The sequence below is a fragment of the Perca flavescens genome, chromosome 15 (assembly GCF_004354835.1).
Source record: "Perca flavescens isolate YP-PL-M2 chromosome 15, PFLA_1.0, whole genome shotgun sequence".
In the NCBI taxonomy this organism is placed as follows: domain Eukaryota; kingdom Metazoa; phylum Chordata; class Actinopteri; order Perciformes; family Percidae; genus Perca; species Perca flavescens.
The window spans coordinates 28,478,770-28,496,941 of record NC_041345.1 but is presented as its reverse complement, the minus strand read 5'-3'; the positions used below and the strand labels follow the sequence as shown (position 1 = coordinate 28,496,941).

General features: G+C 41.9%; 1 protein-coding gene across 1 annotated transcript in view; it reads left to right on the top strand.

The window, feature by feature from the left end:
- The window catches only part of LOC114569274 (carbonic anhydrase-related protein 10), a 93,624-nt gene that overhangs the window by 60,361 nt on the left and 15,091 nt on the right, over window positions 1-18,172 (top strand). The window contains exons 4-5 of the mRNA XM_028599097.1: window positions 15,333-15,518; window positions 17,464-17,559. Coding sequence (XP_028454898.1) covers window positions 15,333-15,518; window positions 17,464-17,559 — 282 coding nt within the window. The remainder of the gene's footprint in view (window positions 1-15,332; window positions 15,519-17,463; window positions 17,560-18,172) is intronic.

Here is an 18,172-nt window from a genome sequence, read left to right as displayed (position 1 = left end):
TGCGGTCTATGGTGAAAACCCAGTGTAAAGCACAGTGGGACAACATTTATGTTGTTGCTTTTTTAAAGTATGTGGGGACCTGTGATGACTGCCCCACTGTCATTTCCAACCAATCACATAATTTGTCCCTCCCTGGCGTGCGCAATTCACATTGAGATCGACCCTTGTCTACCCTGAGCTAACCCACCTCGCGAACTGGGTCGCGAAGCCGAGTAGATCGACGAGGGTTGCCCCATTCAAACACACAGTCGACCTGGGTATAACCCTGATTGAGCTATGGGTGTGAAAGGGGTATTAGTCTGCACCGGAGTTTGATTGACAGCTTTCACACCAGAGATTAGTTTGAAGCAAACCAAACCAGGTGCTTTCACGCTATAGCCTGACAATACTGGACTTTTTATGGCTGATAATGGTATCAATATTTGAGAGCTTTAAAAATTTCCTAAGAATATATTGGCAAAAAAAATGACTTACGTAAACATAAACAAACAATTTCAATGCGGAATAAGAATTCGGTCCAAGATGTATCCTAAGCGGACAGATTTTACATTTAAAGGTCCCATGACATGGTGCTCTTTGGATGCTTTTATATAGACCTTAGACCTCCACAGATAAGTAGTGGTGGAATGTAACCAAGGATATTTACTCAAGTACTGTACTTAACCCTCTGAGCTCTGAGGGCACATTTTAAAGGTCCCATGACATAGTGCTCTTTGGATGCTTTTAGACCTTAGTGGTCCCCTAATACTGTATCTGAAGTCTCTTTTATATAGACCTTAGTGGTCCCCTAATACTGTATCTGAAGTCTCTTTTATATAGACCTTAGTGGTCCCCTAATACTGTATCTGAAGTCTCTTTTATATAGGCCTTAGTGGTCCCCTAATACTGTATCTGAAGTCTCTTTTATATAGACCTTAGTGGTCCCCTAATACTGTATCAGAAGTCTCTTTTATATAGACCTTAGTGGTCCCCTAATACTGTATCAGAAGTCTCTTTTATATAGACCTTAGTGGTCCCCTAATACTGTATCTGAAGTCTCTTTTATATAGACCTTAGTGATCCCCTAATGCTGTATCTGAAGTCTCTTTCCCGAAATTCAGCTTTGGTGCAGAAGTACAGCCACTAGAGCCAATCCCACAATGAGCTTTCCTTAGTATGTGCCATTTCTGTGTCTGTAGCTATTGAGGAGGAGAGGGGGGGGGCAAGGTGGAGGGTGGGGTTGTGGCCTTGACCTACTGCCACTTTTCTCATTTGAAAGCCATGATGTCTCTCTCTCATGGGTTGGCCAAATTCTCTGGGCGGGCAAAGCAGAGAAAGGGGAGGTAACCTTGCTTGTTATGACCTCATAACAAGCAGATTCCAAAACGGCTCATCTGAGCTTTCATTTTCTCAAAGGCAGAGCAGAGCAATGGCACGAAAATCAGTTTTGCCCACTGGACGTGACTAATTAAAAGTGTGCAGTAGAGTGGAGGAGGCACTGCAGCTAGGTACTGTAGTGCAGCTTTAAAGGAAATGATTATTAGAACCACATTTTCAAGCATCTCCAAGGGGCTCACGCTATCTCAACTGTTTTTAATTTTTTTTTATTTTGACTTTGTATACTTTGTACACAGAAAGTGAAATGCAAGTTGAGATCTACAACAGGGATGAAATCCACATCCGGCAATACATTTGAGGAGAAAATAAGCAAATAAAAACACCAAATGTGCACGCTAACAAAGGTCAAATCAGGGTTAGGTTGCGGTTTCATCACAAATGAGCCTGGATGTTAGAACATCTATTAAAATTGGGACTTAGTTATTATGTATCAATGCTGAATAGTTGCAATTAAATCTATGATCTCAAACATAATTTCAGAGTCAAAGCATCTGCTGCCATTCAAGTAAATAGAGCAATTTTCAATAAGTGGGTTGAAAAAAAGACTGAAATGTCGATGAGACTATATGACCCAAAGAGCTTAGAGATTCTACTGACCTACTGTATAAACTTTCAACTGAAAGCCCTTGAGGCAATTTCACATTTAAACAAAGTAGAACCAGGCTGTATGAAGATGTTCAAGGCCATGAATACCCATTATGCATTGCATTCACAGCATAGAGGCATTAACTGTATGAAAAGAGCAGATATAAAAGTAAGGCCAATATTTGATATAATCTATGGACATTCTGCAAATTACAAAGAACAGAGCTTTTAATGGTTGCAGTGGTTCCAATAAATATGTAAATAAATAAATTAAGATGATTAAAAAGATGGAGGTACTTACTGTACTTACTAATGAAGGCTTTGGATGAAGGGGATTAACTTGTTTTGCATATGAAAAAGTACTAGACCAGTGCTACCCTTCAAAGCTAATAAGTGGATGTTAACAGCCTCACACTGGCTGAAGGTTGCACAGACCAAATGCTCTTCTTGATGATTACCACACCATTATAATGAGCAGTACTCAAAACTATTTGTTGTATCAGCGGTAGTTGGTGGTTCACTTACCCAAAAATAGGGGACTTTGAGCCAGGTACAAAGCACCGTGAGCTGCCGGCCGTTTAGGCGGACATTACAGGTTACATTTAGTACACAACATATGAGCGTTTTGCTGTGACGAAAGTTAAGATTAAGCACCAAAACGACTAGTTAACATTAGGAAAAAGATCGTGCTTTGGATTAAAACATACATTTACTGGGTGAAAGACTTTAGTTTTCCCCGGGAAGCGAACTCTGCTCTCTGGCTCGAAAGTCCTGTGTGTTAACACCCACACATCTACTTCCCTACGTTGCCAGCAGCATTCTTAAACAGCGTGGCCGTCAATGTAGTGAATACAGCACAAAAAAAACATGGAATACTTACGAATTAAAGTGCTTAACTTTTCGTAGCTTTTTGAACGAATGGTTCATGAGAACAGGCAAAGTAATACATAAAAATAAAATAAAAGTGGGCACAGGTCAACCAAACGCCTATTGGTCTTAACTGATTTTAAAAGAGTCAACAGAGACAGCAGATTGTATTGGAGGAGGCAGAGCATTCCAGAGTCGCGGTGCTACTGACTCGATCACCACGGATGACCACGGGTCTGTCCGTAACTGTATCCCTTCTAGTCACAACCGTTTAAGAGTGCCAAATTTCCACATTAAGAGAGAGGACACAGGACACAGGACCTTCACCCAGGATAGCAAGGTTTGACTCCCGTACGAAAAAAAACCCCAGCGATTTGTTTTTAAATCTTTACGAATGTAACATGCGTGAAGTAACGTCTGATTTGAATCCAAGCCATTTCTTTTTCGGAACTTAACTAAGTAGCTTTTGTGTCCCAAAATATGCAAACTGCGACTGTTTCACAAAATGAACGACGTGTTTAAAACTGCGGCCGTTACGTTCAAAACTGCGACAGACGTTCTCTGGTTTGGATATGAGGACGGAAAACACTCCTGTGGGTCGTATTCAAGGGTAGAAACAAACAATATGTATCGTTGGATGGTTTGGAGGACATGTTGGAATACTGACTTTCCGAACTAATATACCAAAACCTACAAGGAACTTCATATCTACACTTATTTCCACTGTTTTACACTGAAAAGCCATAACCTCCATAACCCATGTGTGGAGCTGCATATTGAATTTAGAACCTCCATATTGAGTTTGGAAGTCGGCAGAATAGATCGGGGAGGTTAACGACCTGGCATTTTGGCTGCTTCAATCGACATACTGATATTCACATTTCTAATGGCAACTTCCAAAAAAAACTTTTGGAACTGTGTTCACCTCTACGTTTATGTGCTCTTTCAAATCCAATATCTAACTTGCAAATGTGATCACAGTGCCTCCAAGTACCAGTTTGATAACGTGTGACTTCCAAAAGCATGATGTGACATTTCCACGTCGTTTTGGAACTTCCATATTTATTAGATTTCCCTGCAAAAGATCTTGCCATCTGAAGCTTTTGTACTTCCATGAGCATTTCTACAGTTGTAAATAGGGTGAAATGTAAATTTTGGGTTAACAGGGTAATTGAACACCATCATATTTTATATTTTAGTCTCTGCACATCACAACTACAACATCACACTGCTGAAAAAAGAAGCAGTAAACATCTTTTGGAAGCGTGGATTAGCCTGGTAAGAGATGCTTAACCCTGCGGCATTGTGTCTCTTTATCGTGAGTGCGTAGCTGGGATCCCAGGGGAAAGAGTGGTTGGAAAATCAGTGTCCTCCAGCAGGGAAATGCTGCGAAAGAGCAAGCAAAGCAGAGCGTTCTACTCACCGTCCTCTAGTGTAATAATTAAGCCCACAGTGTTAACAGAGGGATAGCCAGAGAGGGCATCTCTAATAGATACCGACAGAGCGGAGGACTTAAATTAAAACCTCGGCCCTCTCTGCGTGCTCATAGGGTTGCATGCATTATGCAGTGGCCTATTACAGCCCAGGCCCAGGTGGGACCGATCACTTTTCCTCTTCTAAATATTAGCATTTAATTTCTCTCACTGTTTCTCAGAGGAGCTGAACCTCTTCCTAACCCATTTCGCTATCTGTCCAAAATCGTCTCTCGACCTCTCCCTCCAACCCATTTCTCTCTGTCAATCATTTAACGTTTGTCTAATTTGTGCCCAATTCTGTCCATTTCTTCCTCCGTCAATTTTCCTCCTCTCTTTTCCTCATTATCATTCTGTTTTTCTCTATGACAGTTTGGCTAATTCTGCTTTCCTTTGTCTCTTTCTCATTGCCCGGTTCCTGATTCTCTGTCTCTGTCAGTATCTGTTTCTCTTTTAATTAATTACCAGTGTGAAATGTCATGCTGTGTTGTGCTAATAGTATGCAGTATGCTCGCTCTCTTTAGAACATTTTAATTAAAATAATAACCCGTGACATTCAAAGAAATGAAAAAAACATGATTAGTTCTACTCAATACTGTCCTCTCCTTAAAAACCGCTCCCATATGTCGTTTGTTCAAGCAGCAATTACGGCTCATCTTTAAGTTTCTAGTGACGGCGCCATCTAGTGGCTGTAGTAGTTACGACGAGTGTAGTCTATATCGGCGAAGTTTCATTTCCAGGATTGTTCCACCGGAAATTCCGCCTGTCCCTCATTTTCAGCCAGATGTCCCTCACCTTCCGCTTTCTTCGTGTTGGCGTTCTAAACGATTTGTGAGGACTATGGTTAACTGCTCCTCAGATCTCTGCAGGGTAAATCCAGACAGCTAGCTAGACTATCTGTCCAATCTGGATTTCTGTTGCACAACTACAACAACTTTTGAACAAGCACATGTTCCATCAAAACAAGTTCCTTCCCGAGGCTATTTTGCAGCGGCACCGCTGCCAATAAACCAGAGTTTTTCTGCCATCCCGGAATGTCGTGTGGACTAGGCAGACCCTCCTTCACAGCGCTGTCTGGCAACGCGAGACTATGACGAGTGCAAAGCAGGAAGTAAGGTGGCGAAGTATGAGAGCGCCAAATTTGTGTGGGAGTTTGGGGGTTGTGGACGGCAAGTTTTTTTAACTTAACAAACATTACGTTTAGTGTCACGTGCACATCCTTCAGTAAGTGAAGTAACATCAGATTTTAACCCTTCCACGATCTTTTTCTAAACTTCTAAGTAGTTTTTGTGCCTAAACATAACCAAACTGTGGCCATTTCACAATGTTAAAGACATGTTTAAAATCCCGACTGACCCCTTAAATTTAAGGTTGTATTTCTGCCACCACTAGGGGCGCTATTTTATGATACGCTACTGTTGGTCGTATTAGAGGGTTGGGAACAAACGACCCATATCGCCATGAGTTTGGAAGACTTGGTGCCTGAAAACACGATACACTGTTTGCACTGTTTTCTACTAGCTCTCAAAACCTCACGTTCAACGTCACTTGCGGAACCGGAAGCAAAGTAATGTCCGATATAATCCCAAACCAAGATCTTTTTTTAATCTTAACTAAGTAGTTTTTGGGCCTAAACATAACCAAACTGCGTCCGTTTCAGGCTGGTATATCACAACTATAACTAGGGCTGGGTATCCTTCAAAAGTTTTGATACCAGTACCGATACCAATACCGTGACTTAGATACCAGTTGCTGAACAATAAAGAAATTAAAACATTAAACATTACGGCACAAACTTTTTATTTCTCAGCTCCTACTTCATGAGCCCAGTCTCTGTGTAATGTAAATATTTACTGCCTGCCTCTACGATGTGTAACGTTAGACAACCAATCACAAACATTATTAGATCTTGGCAGAAGCATGCTGTGTGCTTATTGGCTCACTGACGCTGATGAGATACACTCCTTATGTATTGAAATTGGGTATTGAATGAAGAGGCTTTTTGTCGATACTCAATACTTGAGAGGCAATTCGGTCGGTGCCTAAAAAGTATCTAATTCGGTACCCCGCCTTAACTATAACTACATATAGCTATATGTACAGTATGTCATGACAACACCCTGTCCAGCTCTTTCTATTCTTGTATTTGGCTCATTTCACACTGTCCGCCCAAGTCATACATCTTCTCTGATTGCAAATTCAACCCCTCAAAGACGCAAAAAGGTACGAACCGAGCAAATTGTTTTATTCTTTTGACTAATGACTTGTCTGGGAAGTACAAGTTAACCTTGATTCTGTTGTGTATTCGAGTGTCTTTCCCTCTGCCTCTCTATTGTCATCTGCCAATTTCTCCTGTTCTCCAACACAAAAGCAGCTGCATGCCGTTAAGTCATTTCCACTAACATGCTGTACATGTCCTATGCTCACGGAAATGAGTATATGCTATAAAATAAATGATTCATATGATGTGTATTAATATGATTTATGTATAACATTCCCCTCAATTAAGTTGACCAAGGAGGGTGCACTTCAACAATACAAAAATTGCTGGAGTACCCCTTTTAATACTACAGTGGTTCTGATGGTCCAGAAAAACTGGGAGAAACCAGAACGTATTTGGTTCATCATTTAATTCAGGGAAAGCAACAATGTCCAAGTAAGACATTTAAGAAAGTGGGTGAAAGTTACAAATAGCACTTCAGTCGGAGCAATTACAGATAAAATAGACAAACATTTAATGTTCCTCCATTTCACCTCTGTCAGCCGGGCAGCTCAAGAGGTCCTCATTAGATTTCATGTCCAGCGCCTTAACCACTCAGCCATCACAGCTCCCATTCTCTTCCCATTCCTCTTTGCCATTATTAATACCATCGTCCTCACTGCTTTTCTCTGTTAGTCCCTTTTCCAGCCACGTCTCATCTCTCTTTTTCAATATTTCCATTTTCATGCAGTTCCTTATTTCGCTATCCCTGCATCTAATAATTTGTTCATTAGTGTCACATTTTTCTCCCCCCCCTCCTGGCTGTTCTACTTTTTCTTTATTATCTTCTTTTTTTCCCACTCTTCTCTATCGACCCTTCTGTCCCTCCGTCTTGCTAGAAAACAGACGAAGGCTTTGAAGATTTGCCTCACGCTGGTTTGGTTTTTAAGCCCACACATCAAACAGCTTTAACATGTTTGTACTCAATTACTTGGAGTGTGTTAGATTTGTTTTCCCTAAATCCAGCGCGGGGAGCTCCCGCGTGCAGTCGCCTAAGCCCACCTGCTGTACAACAACCCCGTCATCTAATGCAATTATGTTAAAAGATGTGGAAAGCCTTGAGATATTAGCTTCTGTGCTGTTCGTCTGTAGGAATAGCTGCTCCTCACTTCAGGCCATGCTGTGTTTAAGAAATGAATGTACAAAATACAAAAGCATTCAGAAAGTAGATTTGTCTTCTACTGAGCCGCCACAACGATGTTTCACTGGTAGAGCTGTCATCAGTCTTTACTTTATAGCTGAAGTTGTTTGCTGCAGAGTTGGGGACTCGAGTTTGGGAGTTGGACTCGAGTCGCACTTAGGTCCCAGACACAGTGACTTCAGACTTGACTTGAGACTCGTCTTCAAAAGACTTCAGACTCAATTCGGCCTCGAGGTGCCGCACTCGTGAACAATCTTTATTTTTAGGAAACGTCTGATGATATCTTCTGCACCAGGCGACACGTGGGAGAGGACAACAAACATGCTGACCACACCGGCAGCTTCTGTGCTATTCATCACAAGCTTTGGCTTTAAAAAAGGACTTCAGATTTGACTTTGACTCTAGCTCAAAGACTTGAAACTGGACTTGGACTCCAACTCAGAGACTTGAGACTTGACTTTCTTGAGTCATTTATAGATACGCCTTTCCCCACAAAAGAAAAACATGTTAAACCTGAGGACCAACACCTGGTTGCAGTTGCCTCAACTCTCTTTTCAGCTCAGGCTCGTGCGTAAGCTGTCAGCAACCTATCAAAACACTACGGTCGAGATTTGGGACAGAGAGGATCTGCGCCAATTTTATTTATTGTATCCAATCATAACAAGAGTTGTGAGACTTTCCAGATAGAGTATAGGTCTAGACAACACTACAATTTACAAAGACCGGACAATTTCCCACCAGCAAGCATTCGGTGCAACAGTGGTGAGGAAAAACTTCCTTTAGGCAGAAACCTCGGACAGACCCGGGCTCTTGGTGGGCGGCATCTGTCGGTGCCGGTTGGGACACAGACACATACAGGTATACAGATATAAAGAAATATGATTCATAATAAATATAGCAGTTGGAATGATGAACAGTGGCAGTTATAGTAGCAATAAAGATAGTGTAACTATGACTAGAAATAACAGTTATAGCAGTTCAGGGGCGTTGTGTGGCGTAGTAGGGCACAGCAGGGCATCGAGCAAGACCACGGAGTAAACTGCAATAAGTCCTATCTATTCATCGCATATCTGAGCAAGCTGTGTGCACAACCAACTGATGAGTGTGTATGTAAAAGAGTTGGAACCTAAGCGCCCTAAATCCCGTCCGATCCCTGTACATTTGCGTGACCGTGCTTTCCTCACAACAAAGGAAAATATCTATTTGCATTGCAGTCGCAGCTTTTAGTTCATTTTATTGCCGAAAATGCATTGCAAGCTCATTGACCGCACAATATTATCAGAGTATGGATGTACTTCCACTAATCCCAGCAAATCCAGCGAAAATAATTGACTTTGCTGCAATTTCTTTCCAGTTTAAGTTTGTGTGACCAGACCTTAACAATGCTAAAACCTGAATTCATTTCGAGTTAATGTACAGTATGCAACAGAAATCAGCTGACGTGACATTTAAGATGTAATGTAAAATTAATATTCTGTTCCCTGTATCAGCAGTTGCTAGGGAAACTCTAACAGCTGCCTCAGAGTCTTTAAGCAGGTCACTATAATCCTCCATTATAATATTCAATGGAGTGACCACTACTCAGTAACCACTGACATTAATCAGGTTGAAACATGAAATGAACAAGTTTGTGCAGTCAAGAGAGAGTCCAACTTTGATTCTCATTGAGAAGATGACGTAGCATTAAGAGCGACTATAGTAGCGAGTAGTATGAAAGCTAAAGATCGTGTCCCGCGTGTCACGTTTCCTAAACCCAAACGTGCTGTTCTACTTTTCCTAAACCCAACCGTCCTGTTCTACTTTTCTTAAACCCAACCCGTCCCGTCGTATACAGCTATGCAATTGTTGGTATTATAAAAAAACATGCTGACCATCAGAAAAAAAAAAAAAAAACATGCTGTCCACGCAAAAAACGAGATAAAGGTGTTTGTGTACACAAATCAAATACATTAAATTACGTGACCATTTCACGAACTGCCGTGAGACTGTGTTGGTTGTTGAGTGACATAGAAAGAGTGGAAACAATTCAGTAATATTTAGATTCTAAATCCTTAGCCTCTTTTAAAATAATGTTGTGCCTTTCTGTAAGGATTATGCTATGAAAAGATCTCACGCTGGTGAGTAATGGTTTAATTTCATACTAACCCAGCAGTGGCATGCCACAATTAAACTGCGACCGAGTGCTTTCTCCTCATTTATTATATACAAACAGCAGTAATGAATATGTGACTGCAGTGAATGTCATATAATATGTATGGTGAATATGGTTGGCATGCGGGTAAAGAACATTAATGTTTAATGCGTTGCCAGGGGGCGTTGTGAGGAGCTGACAACGTAGGCTACGAGCAACAGGAAAAGCTGTTTTAATCCGCACAAACAGAATCACCTGATGTGTCATACACTGTAAATACGGAGGAATTGGTTCTGTATGTCAAAACAAGGCAAAAGGACAACCACCCTACATTAAATGCAAAAGAAGAAGACACAGTTAACAAGACTTAAAAAAATATGGGCTTTACCAGGCCGTTTTCACTCCCAACTCGTCAAATACTGACGCTTGGTCAGTGGCTTTTAGAAAATAAAATCACCCTTTAGTCTGTATGGGACGCTCCGTACAGGCATAACAGCGCTGTAAGATGATGTAGTATGAAGGACGACAGCGGTAACAAGTAGTATGAGAGGAGGCAGGTTGGGGTGATGGATGGGTCAAACAACACAAGACCGGGGTTACAAGTCCCATTCTTGTCCCGCATGTCACTTAAAGTGCTCATATTATGCTCATTTTCAGGTTCATAATTGTATTTAGAGGTTGTACCAGAATAGGTTTGCATGGTTTAATTAAAAAAAACACCATATTTTAGTTGTACTGCACATTGCTGCAGCTCCTCTTTTCACCCTGTGTGTTGAACTCTCTGTTTTAGATACCATTGGGAGTCGCACATGCGCAGTACCTAGGTAAGGACTACTAGCCAGTCAGAAGCAGAGTATGAGGGCGTGCCCTGACAGTACCTAGGTAAGGACTACTAGCCAGTCCGAAGTAGAGTATGAGGACGTGCCCTGACAGTACCTAGGTAAGGACTACTAGCCAGTCAGAAGCAGAGTATGAGGGTGCGCCACGCTAGCAGCTAGGCGAGCATTATAACGTGTGTTACAAAGTGACCACGTTTGTCTCTGAAGTAAAGGCTGGACTACAATAGAGCTGTTTGGAGCAGTTTGTGAACAGGGTTTTCTGTTGGAGATGGTAAGTCCCTTTGGGGGGGACTTTGGGCTTTTTCACTTTGTAAACCTATAACATGCACAAAAACATGTATAACACACAACACAAAAAGCAGTATATGAGCACTTTAAGATGATTTTTTGGGCATTTCTGCCTTTAGTCATCAGGACAGCTTAGACATAAAAGGGAAGAGAGGGAAGACATGCAGGAAATTGCTGCAGGTCGGACCCGAACCCTGGGCCTCTGCGTCGAGGAATAAACTTCTACATATGGGTGCTCGCTCCACCAACTGTGCCACCCGAGCGCGCCCCCTCCACACAATATTTTGCTAAACTTAACTCGGGTCAACTCTGGTTGACTTGATATGACTTAGCATGACACAACATTAATACCCAGAGTGCACAGGTTAAAGCAGTCTGTCCTCTTTTTCCGCAATTTGGCTGAAACAGTGCCAGCTCAGTGAAGTCTCCATTAAAGATATGGCAAAAATTGGTTGCAGCAAACCCAGTCGCACGTCACAGCTCGTCCTACTTTTTCCATTCTGCACTTTGTCAGAAAACAAAGCTGGTATAGTTAATATATAAGTGGGCCAATGTGCCGCTAGCGCTGGAGGCAATGGGATTAGAAATAGAAAAGGGCTCACTACAGCACTGAAGGCAAACATGTCATGAATACACACTTACTTACACCTTTTACATGATAATAGACCAAAAGTATTGGTACTGTTAGTCTCTAGCTGTTCCATTTAAAGGAAGCTTTGCCTGAATTTTCCTTAAGTCATGAAAAGTAGTTTCAGTAGTTTCTTCTATTTTCTTCCAGTGTTCTACAATAGCAATAGGGATTTATTTTTCGAACTATGACACTTAATATGATTGTTAAAGGTCCGATGGCATGAGTTTTTTTAACATTAATATGAGTTCCCCCAGCCTGCCTATGGTCCCCCAGTGGCTATAAATGGTGATAGGTGTAAACCGAGCCCTGGGTATCCTGCTCTGCCTTTTAGAAAATGAAAGCTCAGATGGGCCGATCTGGAATCTTCTCCCTTTCTCTGCTTTGCCCACCCAGAGAATTTGGCCCGCCCATGAGAGAGAGAGAGACATCATGGCTTGCAAAAGTGGCAGTTGGTCAAGGCCACCCCCCCCTCCTCCTGTGACTGGCTCTAGTGGCTGTAATTCTGCACCAAGGCTGAATTTCGGGAAAGAGACTTCAGATACAGTATAAGGGGACCACTAAGGTCTATATAAAAGAGACTTCAGATACAGTATTAGGGGACCACTAAGGTCTATATAAAAGAGACTTCAGATACTGTATTAGGGGACCACTAAGGTCTATATAAAAGAGACTTCAGATACAGTATTAGGGGACCACTAAGGTCTATATAAAAGAGACTTCAGATACAGTATTAGGGGACCATTAAGGTCTATATAAAAGAGACTTCAGATACAGTATTAGGGGACCACTAAGGTCTATATAAAAGAGACTTCAGATACAGTATTAGGGGACAACTAAGGCCTATGTAAAATCATCCAAAGAGCACCATGTCATGGAAACTTTAACATTGGAAAACAAGACAAAGTCTCTGTGAGGCTACACTTAAAAAATGCTAGTAGCTCAGCTAAGCATGCTTACACTGAAAATGCTAACATGCTTATCTTAGGTAATGTTAAACCTTTTTCTCCATCTCAGTTAAGGGTGGTTAAACACATGCATAGGTATTTAAGTATTTCAGGTATTTAGTCATTATTAGAGTGTTATGGCGTAGCAGGGAGGAGTAGGGAATGGCGGACCCAAAGTGCAGAGAGAGCAGGCAGGCAGGCAAACGTTGATGTGGAGGATTTAATAAAAACAAAAAGCGGCAGTACAAAGACTGGAAAACTCAAGGGCATGGCTACAAACTAAACAGGTACTGACACAAAACGATCTGACACAAGACAAGGGGAACACAGAGGCTAAATACATGAGGTGATGGGTAAATCAGAAACAGGTGAGACAACAGGTGAAGCACATCAGGGCGGGGCTGGACAATAACAACGAAGGGAAAACACAGGAAGTAAAGTGGACAAGACAGAAAACCAACTTACAGAATAAAACAGGAAGCAGAACATAAACAGGGAAACATGAAATCGACTAAACACAGAAACTTGACACAACACTAAACACAAGGGAGAACAGAGAACACAGGAAGTACCAAAACACACACAAGGGAGAATAACAACAAAAACAGGAAACATACAGAAAACTACTACGAAGCAACAGAAATGGCACAAAACACAAGACAAAATACAGAAACCATAACAGAATGCAAGGCATAAATGCAGAAACCACAACATAGAGTGAATGGAGATGTTGACCTGATGGAAAGAGAAGGGGATAATAATAATCAATTTTATTTTATTTTTAAGCCCCTTTCAGGTTACCCAAGGACACTTTTCAAAACCAGATAGGCAGCCAATATACAATACAGATTACAGTATAACAGAACCCAACAACAACAGTAATAAGATCTTCAAACTACATACAGATAAAATAATACATTTATAATTAAACACTATGCGAAGCACCCGGAAAGGTTAATCTTAAAAAAAATAGTTTTTTTTGTGACTTAAAAGAAAAAACAGATGTGCACTGGCGCAGACCCGGAGGGAGAGCATTCCAGAGTTTAGAGCCAGATTTTTGTCTGTATTTTGAGCAATTTGTCTGTGTTGTGTATTTAGTGAATTGAGTTTTTAGTGTCTGTATATTCTCTGTTGTATGTTTATTCGAGCCCCCTCCGTAAAGCTTTTAGGGTTTAGGGTTCCCCATTTCACGAGGCCTACATATGATAATTGTACCTTCTGAAATTGTGTTTTAATGATATGATGATGACGTGTGAATAGGAAAAAAAAAAAAAAAAAAAAAAAGAAATTGCAATTCAAACAATTAATCCTGAGGGAAACACATTTAATGGCACTCTATGGATTCTTATTCTAAAGAAAAGAAGTCAAGATGTGGTTGATGCTGTTACCATGTTTTCAGCTGTTTTTATGTGTTGATTTCTGATCCACCTGCTGCAGTCCAAACTGTGATTTGAGCCCAAAAGAGGACGTTCACATATCACAACTGCACAGATTCAACAACCTAATTACTCAGGGAGTCACTGAAGGCAGAATGGGTTCTGTGTGTGACGTTAGCACGTATGTAGACCAGACCTCCTCCCACAGCGCTGCGGGAGAGGGTCTGGCTAGTCCACACAGCATTCTGGGATGGGAGAAAAACGTGCTCTGGTTTATTGGCATTTCTTTAAACCAGGTACAATCGTCTTGGGCGGTGCTAAGCACCGGAGGGAGCAACAGTGCTGCTTCAAAATAGCCTCGGGAAGGAACTTGTTTTGGTGGAACATGTGTAAGTTCAAAAGTTGTTTTAATCGTGCAACAGAAAACTCCGATTGGACAGATAGTCTAGCTAGCTGTCTGGATTTACCCTGCAGAGATCTGAGGAGCAGTTAACCATAGTCTTCAGAAATCCACCGGAGTTTAGAATTACAACACAAAGAAAGCGGAAGGTGAGGGACATCTGGCTGAAAATGAGGGACAGGAGGAATTTCCAGTGGCACATGAACGATCCTGGAAATGAAATGTCGTAGATATGGACTAGCATGTATAAAATTCCTAGCCTGGCTCCGCCCTCCTACGTACTTCCGCTCAATTTTAATTTTTCTTCAGTACACCGTCTGGGTTTGCAATATATTCTTGGGTTTTCTCCGGCCAAATACTTACCGGTCCAATCAGCGAACAGAGGGAGTGGCTGAGAACGATGACGTTGAGGTTGTGCGCTAGTTTGACCTGTAGTTCCGTAATGGCGCCGGAGAAAGATGCGAGCGAAGCCATTCGGTCCGTTGTGGCAACGCTGCTGGATATCCAGAAGTTAAAGCTCGAGCAAGAACAATCTTTGATGAGTTTTGTTGGTGGCCACGATGTTGTTAGATTTTCCAGCTTGCTCCGTTATTGGTGAAGGAGTTGGCTATGGCGAAAGCTAGCAATGCTAAGCCGGTAGTTGTTGTCGTCACGACCAAACGTTAGCGATTGGTTAAGGCAGATCCAGAGTGGCTCTGGGCAGATCCAATAGTTATAAACTTAAACAGAGTACCCGCCTTCAAGGAAGTTAATACTTGTCAATGGAGAGTGGCCAGACTCTCTGTACAAATGAAATGGACCTGAGTCTGGTAGGACCAGGCTATAATTTTCCTGCTGTTTGCCTGAAAAGTTAAAAGCACCTCATTCTGGATATTAGTATTATTGGCTTATATGGAAATCATCATGTCCCATAAAAATAGACCAGCTACTAAATATAAGGCAGATGTCACGTTATCTGTTGTTGGAGTAAAAGCCATCATATCACTGAAGCCCCTCCCTCCCTGTGTGTGTTTCTCTGCAGATGGGAGGCACCATGTACAACACGGGGAGGCACGTGTCTCTGCGGCCGGACAAAGCCCACCTGGTGAACATCTCAGGGGGGCCTCTGGGTTATAGCTACAGGCTGGAGGAGGTCCGCCTCCACTTTGGGAGCGAGGACTCCCAGGGTTCAGAGCACCTCCTCAATGGACAGGGCTTTCCTGGAGAGGTGAGGATATCAAGTATTTCTAATCTAAAAATGAAATAGTTATTCATATGAAAAAGCAGGACACAGATGACACACACTTATTTAGAATATTTATAGGACACACGTGTGCGTGCGTACACACAGACAGACACACAGACAGAAGTAGAAAGTGGCACGAAAAGAAAAGACTCAACTGCCTAAAATTTGTACTTAAGTACAGTTCTTGAGTAAATCTACTTAGTTACATTCCACCACTGATAAGATAATTGCAGATAGCAGACATTGACATGCTTAATAACTACATGATTGTTATCTGAGATGAACACACACATAAAACGGAATAACACACACACACACACACACACACACACACACACACACACACACACAAACACAACATCGTCACGTAGTGAGTTCTAAAAGTCATCTGGGTTTAGGTCATCTCTAAATGTATTTGCAGTATTTTGACTGTCCTTCCTTGTTTGGTTCCATGTACAGTAGTATCTCCATATCCACTCAGACATATGCCATATCCCTTTTTCTCTGTTTCCCCCGAATTCTCAAAGAAGTTGGACGCAGATCATTCAAATATAAAGCTCCTTCCGACTGGAATAATCTTCCTGTGTGTCTGAGATCTCTAACCACTTACCGCTGCTTCAGGACATCTTCATTTTCTTTTAAAACAAACTGTTTATGCTTTTAATTTGTGTGTACCTAACATTTGTTCTGTTTATACGCTCTTTATTCTGATGGAATTGATGTATCATGTGGGTTATGGCTGTATCTAATTTTTTGTACAGCAGCTGGGGTTGTGGGTGACCGAGGTTGAGCGAGCTGTCTGTATCTGTATAATTGTAGTGTATTTGTTTGTTATGTAACACTCTTCTGTCTAAATGTGTTCATAATTATGTATTTTTGTTCGTAGGACGCCCTGGAAAATGAGATGCTATATCTCAAGGGGCTATCCTTCCAATACATTCTAATTCATCTCTCATTAAGAGGAAAACATTTCATGCGTGAGCTATATCAAAGCTTGTTATTATCCACCTTGAAATGAATCCAAACCTGGTTGTCGAAATAGGATAAGCCAATGTTCTCTTGTTGTCTGTGTGGAGATTCCCTTAGCTTCTCTTTCTAAAACTAGTTTGTTTTGTGAATCTGCTCCGTCCAGAGAGACACGCAGTGATATTTAAAAGAAAGCTGTAGACTTTTGAGATGCTTCTCCCTCTTGTTATTTAGATTGGGTTTGTTGTTCTACATCTGTCAGAGTCGTTCTGGAGGAAGACATAATCTCATTGGTCGAATCTAAATTCTTTGGGGAGAGCAAAAGAACCACTACAACTGTCTGCTAGTTGATGAAGTCTATTACCGAAAACAGAATGTAGAAGTCAATCAACCTGGGCTAAATACCCAGGTTGATTGACCCCCCCCACCATCCTCCATCCCCCAACCCAACATGCACTGATTACCCAAGGGACCCGAGCAGTCGGACCCACGGCAACTTTTAGGTTTGCTAGCTGACGGAATTGATTATAGGAGGCACCTCTGACAAGAATGCAAGTCAATGGAGTGCGGGAGAGGGCGGGATTTAAATGCGCCCTGTCTCTGTGGTTGGATGAAGGTGGGCCATAGTAAGATGGGATTGGCTAATGATTAGATGAGAGACAAACCAGTGGGAGAAGCCCGTGATCTCTCTCCACTCGGCGGGCCGGTCAGCCAAAGACCAAGGATGCGAATGGCCAGTGTTCACGTGAAAGACAAACAAGCGGGCCAATCATATGATCTCTCTTCTCTCTATGGGCCGAGCAAAAAAAATTAATTTCGACAGGCGTGCATCCCATGCAGCCCACAGATAGACCAGCCCACCAGGAAATCGCCCGGTACACCCGATGGCCAATCCATGCCTGCTGCTGGAGAAACTCAAATTTAGCTTGTAATGCTGGATCTCATGGCGTCCCTCTTTCAGGTCCAGCTGATCCATTATAACCAGGATCTGTATGCCAACTACACTGAGGCCGCCAAGAGCCCCAACGGCATCGCCGTGGTCTCCATCTTCATAAAGGTCAGCATGTGCTTCTGGGAGTACACTGAAACAAAACGAAGGACCAGTTAAGAAACGATTACATTTCAAAAAGAGCTTATCAAATGTTTGAGAAACTCATAATTGATGGTAGATTTAAAATCTTAGTTGTGGATTATGGATTTTCATTATACTTATACTAATAAAGCTCAACAGTGACTGCCCACTTTTTGAACAGCTCTGGTTCAGGAAGTAATTTTCAAAAAAACGATCAGCTCGCTGAGCCTCGCTCTAGCCGTTTGCGTGTTCGCGCATGCGGTAAACATTTCCATGGTAACAGCGAGTTCCACCAATTACAGATGTCTCTGTTACGCTTAGGATTGTGGGTAGTGTAGTATGTCTCTATAAGATCGCGAAGAAAACACGTTTTTCTTAAAACAAGGTTGATCTTCAACTGACTTCTGTCTTCTACAGGGGCATGCGACTTTGTTTCACAACCTCGTAGCTCGTGCTCAGTATCCCTTGGATGTTTTACACATCATGGCTGATAATCAAATTCCTTATTGAGAAAATGAATGGGATTTTTACTTCCGGAACCACACTGTTGAGCTCTGTTGCCATAAAGGAAACAAAAGAGTTCACTGTTTCAGTCCTT